This window comes from Phocoena sinus, chromosome 21, assembly GCF_008692025.1.
Source record: "Phocoena sinus isolate mPhoSin1 chromosome 21, mPhoSin1.pri, whole genome shotgun sequence".
NCBI lineage: Eukaryota > Metazoa > Chordata > Mammalia > Artiodactyla > Phocoenidae > Phocoena > Phocoena sinus.
In genome coordinates, this window is record NC_045783.1 from 31,016,708 (window position 1) to 31,025,465 (window position 8,758).

General features: G+C 36.2%; 1 protein-coding gene across 1 annotated transcript in view; it reads left to right on the plus strand.

Annotated features, from left to right (window-relative positions):
* Nucleotides 1-7,921, plus strand: part of ADAM32 (ADAM metallopeptidase domain 32) — a 163,534-nt gene extending 155,613 nt beyond the window's left edge. The window contains exon 20 of the mRNA XM_032618296.1: nt 7,816-7,921. Within this exon, the coding sequence (XP_032474187.1) occupies nt 7,816-7,822 (7 nt within the window). The 3' untranslated portion in view covers nt 7,823-7,921. The remainder of the gene's footprint in view (nt 1-7,815) is intronic.
* The last annotated feature ends 837 nt before the right edge of the window (nt 7,922-8,758 follow it).

Here is an 8,758-nt window from a genome sequence, read left to right on the forward strand (position 1 = left end):
TCAGCCATACATGTACATGTATCCATTCTCCCACAGACGCCCCCTCCCAGTCATAAACTTTTGAGGTGTTTGTTACACATGGAGATCTAGAATTCATAGGAAACATGAATTAGTATCCTGAACCTGTACAGTAAAGGCTTAAGATTCCTCTATCCCATCCATATCCCTAAAGCATTTTAAGCACCTACGATTCCTGTGTCTCTAGGTGATCCTTTTCCGCCTATACTTCTGAAGCAATCTCCCTGCAGCATCTCTAAGACTCATGATAATACTGTCTCCACTTAGTGGGTGGTATGGCCTTTCATGGCTTCCAAGGTTAGAGGAGGTGGTCAGCTCCAGTTTTCCAGGTGGGCTCCACTCCCTAACTGGTTCCCCGACCTCTAGGGTCATTCAGCTTTAGTTCCTATTTACCTTTCGTGCTTTCTATATCCTCTTTTTTTTCAGACTATCATTAGAAATGTTGCTTCCTTCCCTTAAATTTTCATTAGCATTTTCTGTTATTTTTTTCACTATTACTCTGTGTGTTAAATAGGAGGTGGAAATTACCCTGTCAGCCCAGTCTGCCTGATTGTTTAGAAGTCAGTGAGGGTTTTAAATCACCTCCTGCAGTAATTTGTTTACTAGTGGGTAAAACATTAGGTTAGAACCTAAAGGCCAGAATCAGGCATTCAAAATCAAGCATATATTCTGAGCTGGGAAGTGACAAATCTGTTTTCCTTCTCCTCTGTTTGAGAACTTGACATTTATATTCTCTATGGACATGGTATATTGGTAAATAAGAATGTTACTTATTTGCATACTGTAACTTAGTAATCTTTTGAAATGATGCATTTGTGGTAATTAGTGGTATAAAAGCGTTAATACAGGTTACAAAATGGTCTGACATTCATTTGTTATGGAGGCACACTTTTTTTTAAGTATTAACTTAGAAGCATTATTTTCACTTGCATTTTAGGTCCACATCAGAAAGTAGTAGCCAAACAGATACTGTCAGGTAAGTAAATTAGAAAGGATTTCTTAAAATAAGTATGTGTTAAAAAATAAGATGAACAAATTGAATCAACAAGTAATTGCTAAGTATTAATTGAGCAGCAACAATTGATAAGGTACTACACACACAAAAATTCCTCTTAGTGTTTGCCAACTTAGTTAAGTAGTGAGTATTTGTCTAAATAAATCAATGTCTTCTTTTCTTCAGTTTGCTAATGTATGTTGGGAGTTTATTCTGGAGAAACAGAGGAATAAATGATTGGTGAAATGTTTATGGTGCTAACTCATAAATGGGGAAGTTTACTTCTTTAATTGGAGACTCTAGAAATCCAATATGTATGCTCATGAACAACTGAATGAGGGCTTACCCTGGTAAAAATTTGCTGAAGAAAAGGATCGTAAAGGAATAACAATTCTGTGTGTTCCATAGCCTTTCAGGATTACAAAGTAGTTTTAATTAGGTCTCCTTCCATTTCCTGAAAGGTGGATATGTCTGTATAATAATACAATAATTGTTTAGTTTTCTACATCCAACAATTTTGGATGGTGTTATTCTACCTAGGTCCCTCCAAAGTACACTTAGCAGACACACCCAAATCTACAGAGTAAGCTGTCTAGGCTGCACAACAGGGTTGTTTAATTTCTTTTATTCCAGAAGAGGTCTTCCTCTTCCATTACAATGCCTGCTTTTCTTATCCTTTATCTCTCTTTTGACATTATGATCTTCTCCTTTTAGTGACGCTTATGGAGTCATGAGTTACTCTCACCAAACTAAAACAATTGATTTTCATTATTATGTCCTCTCAATATCAGGGAGTTAACTTATGGTTCTCAAACACAGTTACTTTTTCCTCACCTTGGACGTATGTCTTATTATACTCTATCGTAGAGGATAGGACTGTATAGCCAGCATGTAGCAGAGTTGTTGGTTTATGGTAAGTGCTCAATAAATATTTGTTGAATGAATGCATGATTACTTAACCTTTTCCACACACAGGCAACCAGACCAAAAAAAAAATCCACAAACACAAAGGTACATAGACAAATACACACACACACACACACACACACACACACACACACACACACACACACAATCTATAATGTTATAACTGCCCCCTTTTCTCCCTCTCTTATTATATTATCTCTCATCCTGAAACCTTGTCAACATAATTCATCTCTCCTAGGATATTAATTCACCTACATTGGGTAAGGGATGATAGAATTACCCATAGGTAAATGCACATTTCAACTAGAGTAGTATAATTTGGAATGTTAATCCACTGGTCTAGCCTTCAGGCTTGGTATATACCAGGGAAGCATTTTTAGGATAATTTTATTCATTTATATTTAAAGAATGTCACTTGACTCTACTGCTATGTTTTACTAACATAACATCCACTATCGTTTTCAGGTCATTTATTTTTGGAATAATCTTTTTCTGGTAGAAAGTCAGTGGGAAAGACTGTTGAGGTCAAAGAATGCAGGGAGGTGGGATGAATCCCAGTATATGTTATATTAGTACCACTTTAGGTCTAATTAATTTTTTAAATATCTAAAATTCAATATTTTCATTCTTCTTCTAAACAACAGAAGGATATTAGATCACCTACACAACTCTCCCTCCATTTTTCAGTTATTATTATTATTATCATTTTATATTAAATGAATACTTACTAGGGTTTAACAACATATTTACCAATTGCTTTGGTCACCATTCATTCTTTTTTTTTAATGGTATTTAACCCTGGATTTTATTTTATTTATTTATTTTAGATTTTTGGCCACACTGCATGGCTTGTGGGATCTTAGATCCCCATCCAGGGACTGTACCTGGGCCACAGCAGTGAAAACACTGAGTCCCAACCACTGGACTGCCAGGGAACTCCCACTATTCATTCCTGAGTCCGTTTTTTTTTTTTTTTTTTTTTTTTTTTTTTATTTCAATTTCCTTCTTCCTGAAGTACAACTCTTTTAATTTTAGTTAGTTTCTGTGATTATAAGCATTTGATATTAAATGTCTGAACATGTCTTTTTCACACTCATCTTTGAAAGGCAACTTAGATGGTTACAGACTTGTGGTTGGGAGTCACTTTCCACAGCTCTTTTAAAGTATTGTGTTGCTGTAATGTGACATTTACTGGCATTGATGAGACCTCAGTTGACAGTCTGATTAACTTATATATTCCCTTTCAATTAATGTGTTTACTCTAAGTGACTTCTAAGATTTCCTCTTTGTCCTGAACGTTTTGTTATTTTATTATGATATGTTCTGATAGAATTTGTTTTTATTTATGCTGCTCTGGATTCCATATAGTATTTAGATACCAGCATTCAGGTCATTAATTCTGGGAAAACAATCAGTCATTTCTTTAATTATCACCTCTTTTCCATTCTTTATCTTTTCTGCATCTGAAATGACTATATTTGGGAGAGTCTTCTCACTTTATCCTCCATAGTTTTTAACCGGGCTGTTCATATGCTATGCTTTTTCATGTCTCTCTCTGCCACTGATCTCCTCATATTAGTTTCCAAATCACCCATTCTCTTAACAGCTATCCTTTTCTTGCCTTACTTCTGCCTGAATCTCTGTGGAGATTCTAAATGTTTCTATTAAAGGTTTTTTATATTATCCATCAGTCTCAATATGTGAATTTTTTGTTCTGCTGTGCTGTGCCTGTGGGCACTTAACACACAGTTGTTTGTAATTTAGACTTGTAAGCTCATCCTCAGGGGCAGTGATTGTTCTCATGGGAACTCTGCACACCCCGAGTTGTAGAGGCATACGTTAGGAAGAGAGAAATGTTTCAGCTTTCCCTGTCTTGTGGCATGAATGTTTTAATATTTTCTATGCTTGCTAGTTCAAATTTGTGGGTAATGAAATTGAGGAATTGTGGTCCTGCCTCTATAGATGGTGGAGGTCTGGGGTCCTGCATCTCTAGGTGATCCTTTTCCATCCACATGGCTGAGACGATTTGCCTGTTGCATTCCCAGTGGCCATACCTTTTGTTAACTCCATTCAAGACTACCAGGCTTGGGCTTCACTCTAGCTTTCTAACATCTAAATATCTGTACCCTAAACTCCTACCAAGCTAGGGTTATTAAAATCATATCCCTTAGGGTACAAGTAATTCAGAGTAATTCAGATTTTGCTCCTGTTTTCTCTCTGAATTTCTAGTTTCTTCATTTTTTACTGACAGACAAAGAGCCTTTTCTGGCTGTCAATCTCAGTTCGGTATTAAATTTTTGCGCTATTATCTTCAGCTTTTCTGCAGAGTAGAAACGGGAAACTTTCCTTGTGGAATAGAAAGGGGAGCTTATTCTGTCAGTTAAGTCTGATCGTTTGCCCAGAAGTAAATGTGAATGTTAATTTGCAAAATGTGGCAATTTACTTGTCAACAAATAAAAAGCTAACTTGTAACTGGAAGGCCAAATTTAGGCATTCAGAATCAAACTTATATACTGTGCTTAGAGGTGATAAAGAAAAAAATGCATCTCTGCTGTCTTGATACGTTTCCCCACTGGAGGATTTAAATTTTGCACTATGTGTTGCACTTGGTGTTGGGTAAATAAGATTGCTACTTATTTTCCTGCCCCAGGTGTTAAAAGAGTTAGTTTTGGTATGAAATGGCTTGATCTTCATTCTTAAAGTAGGTAGGTTTCTTAGTATTAACTTTTGGACATTTTTATTTTTATTTAGATCAAGTTCAGAAAGTAGTGCCCAAACAAATACCAGCACGTAAGTGACATAAGAAATGTTTCTTATAAGTATATGTTGAAAATAAGAATGAACAAAAGATTGTTTAATATTTTTTGAGCAGCCACAATTGATAAAGTACTACACTAAAAACAACTTATTGGGCTTCCCTGGTGGCGCAGTGGTTGAGAGTCTGCCTGCCGATGCAGGGGACGCGGGTTCGTGTCCCGGTCTGGGAAGATCCCACATGCCGCAGAGCGGCTGGGCCCGTGAGCCATGGCCGCTGAGCCTGCACGTCCGGAGCCTGTGCTCCACAACGGGAGAGGCCACAACAGTGAGAGGCCCGCGTATCGCAAAAAAAAAAAAAAAAAAAAAACACCTTATTAATATTTTCCATTCTGGGAATGAGTATTAATTAACTCAGTCTTTTCTTCAGTTTATTAAATTTTTATTGATTGCCTACTCTTTTGATACCTAGGGAAAAACTAGTTGTCTAATGAGAGACAAGATATTTATGATTATTTTGTGAAACTAACTCATAGAGCATTTTTGCATGTTTTATGATGAAATACAAAGGGAAATATTACTTTTTTGTTTAGATTATATTTATACCCACAAACTCAATATGAACAATTGAGTGAATTATTACCCCAATCAGGAGGAGTTTATCTAAGAGACAGTTATCATAAACACACTAAAATTCTACGTTTTCCACATTCCTCACCTCAGTCCAACAGCCCTCAATTGTGTTAATAAGGGTTCTCTGAGTTTTCAGTTTCCCGTGTGGCCTTGTGATCCTTCTGAAGTCATCTAATATATACTGATTTGCTAATCTTCTTTTCTCCCTCGTAGAGTTTTAGTTTTCTTGTCCTGCCTGGCGTTTTTCCTTAAAGTGTCTTCTTTTAGTTACATTCAATCCACTGATATTCCAGAATATCCTTCATACCCACAGGTTAAGTTTTCAGGCTACACCCCACCACATTATATAGTTTCTGTCGTCCCTGATGAAGTCACCCCCTCCATTTGGGAGGCTATTGGCATTTCTCTATCCTTTATTCTGTTGTTTTTGTATGTTTCCTAACATAATTACCTTTTTATAGATATTATCTTCTCCAAACAAAGTATGAAGAAAAAAGATAATTTTCTTTATTGCCTCCACTCTGTCACCATTACCAGGGGATTTGTGATATAGTGCTCAAACACTCTAATACTTCCAAACTTCTGCTTACCTAAATAAAGCATTACTTTGCCGATACACTCTGAAATTGCTTGAGGATAATGGCCATGTGTATTTTGCGAACTAATTTGTAGTTAGCACCTAGCAGAGTAAATGCTCAATAAATACTTGCTTAGTGAATGAACGTCACATCCATCTTGAACTTCATATACACACATAATTGACGTTATAACTACTCCAGTTGTCCCCTCACATTCTCTCTCATTATAGAGTATGTCATTTGCACGGTCATCCTCTTCTAGAAGTGGTATTCAAGATTGAGGGATAGTCATCATCCATGGGACAATATATATTGCATTTGAAGAGTGTAATCTGGAGTGTTAACCCATAAGTCTAGCTTGTGTTTAGCATATACCAAAAACAGCATTCTTGGATTATTATTTCTTTTAAATTTAATAAGCTAGGCAGACGTAGTTGCTCTGCGTACTGTTATAGCACCCATTATATTTTCTTTTTTCCCTGTTTTAAAAATTTTGAAAGCCAGTGGGAGATGTTGGTAGAACCAACTCCTTGGGTAAACACTACCACGACAAAAAAATTTTTTAAAGCCAGAAATATGACGGGTTATGTATCCAGTAGACTCACAAATCTATATATATAAATCCCTTTATTGGTTTGGGGAGAACTAACTATATTAAATAGGGGAGTTTCATGGTCAGAATAGTAGGAAAAATCTAGTATACGTTTTGAAGATATAAAATAGCAGAGGTAGGGAAAGGATAGGAGGGGTAAAATTATGCCACTCTTAGCACTGAATTCTCTCTCTAATCTTACTACCTATATTATCTTCTTTGTCAATTAAACTCAATTAATTTATCTTCAATATATTCTTTTTCATTCTTTTGGTTGGGGGATCAGAAATAAGAAATCTGTGGATATAAAAACGGAAAAGAGGCTTTAGAATTTGATTTTGACTCTGGTAATAATGAGTATACAAATAGAAATGTGGCAGATACTTCTTTATTACCACAATTTTGAAGGGAAAGAAGAAGAAACCGCCATAAAAATATATCTTTGTCAGACTGTATTATATCGTGATAAATGCATTATTTCCTTATTTATTTAGCTCCAAGTCACAGAAAAGCAGTGAAACACTTAACAGTAGGCAAGTACATTAGGAAATATCTCTTAAAATAACTTGCTTTAAATTAAAATGAAATTTATAATCCACAACTAATTCCTAAATATTTATTGGTTAGATGAATTCATAAAGTACTGCACCAAAAATAATGTTTTAATCTTTACTAATCTTGTTATTAATGAGTATTTAAATCATTTTTTAAAGACTTTTAGTCTTTTTTCCTCAGTTTAGTAAAATTCTCTTAAGTTTGTTGGGAACTTGCTCTTGTGGACAGAATGGAATTAGAGTTGACTCTAATAAGATATATGATATGTAAATTAGTCTTTTAAATGAATTCATAATCAAGCCACTTTGTCCAGTAGGCACTGTAGCCAAAATGCTTAAGGCCTATGAGTTTCCAAGTGCCCAAACCAAAACACTTTACCATATGAAAAAATTTAAAAATGACTGGCTGCAAGATATGGAAAAAGTAAAATTGATATGTGTTTAAATTTCTAAAAACATACAAAGATTTGACTTGTTATATTCAAGAACATTTCATTGCATGTGGAAAAAATATTAGATTTTCTCATTTGCAAGTACTTCTGATTAAATACGATGGTTTCCCAAAAATCACAATTGATAGTGAATAAGTTACTCACAGCTAAATAATTTCACAAGCAAAACTGTAAACATTCTTCTAGAATTCTTTTTCTTTTTCCATATGAATTTTTCACTTGGCAGTATGCCAACTGTATGTTTTGCAGTGGAAGGTAATTTATTTGTTATACCTAAGTACCTAAGCACATGTGTCTTTGTTCTCTTCCACAGTAACTAATAATTCCTTCAGAAGGCAATGGATATTACTGGGGATCTCGCTGAGAAATGAAAATGCAGCCTTTTCTCCCCTGGTCACAACTGAAGGAAACAATAAACCAAGATGGACCGATTTGCAGGAGCGTCTGTTTTTATTTCCTTCTCCACCCCTGAGGCGCAGTTTTGCCATTTCAGGGCCCTTGACTGCACATAGTCAGTCACAACTCCCACTGACTCCCTGAGCTCTTCTCCACAGCTCTCTCCACCACCCACTCGGATTTACTGCCTGGGGCCCCAGATGCTGGGGATCTGCATCAACTGCTCTCACTCAGGAAAGGATCTGGGCGCGGACTGTGTTCCTTCTCCCGGTCCTTCTCACTGGACTTGGCTGGCTGCATGCAGATCTCAGTTAATGCAGTCATTTGACCACCTCACCCTCCCCACAACCACAGAACCAGGGCTTCTCAGGGAAGCTGTGCTCCTTCTGGGGACTGTGCTTTACCTTCCAGGCCTCTCCCTCTGATGACCACCTTTCTCTTGCCCCTCGGCTGGGTGACCTGCAGGGTGAATCCCAGAAAGTAGAAGGACCCAGAGAGCTTGGGCTTGGGTCTCAGGGGCAAAGATTAATCCCTTATCAGAGTTTGGTATGAAGATTGATAAACCGAGTTAGGAAAAATATCTCTCATTTTCCATTTTCTCAGAGTGTATAAAATTGCTCAGTTTTTCAATTAAATATTTGGCCAAATTTATCAATGGAGCTAGAGTTTTCTTTGTTGGAAGATTTTAAATTATGGATTCAATTTCTTTAACAGATAAAGGACTATTTAGATTTTCCATTCGCGTGATATTTTTTTCACAAGTTGTATTTTTAAAGGGGTTTATTTGATTTAGTTTTAATTAATTTGGTAGTATATATATATGTCCATGCCATACTCTCACTTCGTCCCAGCATACCCTT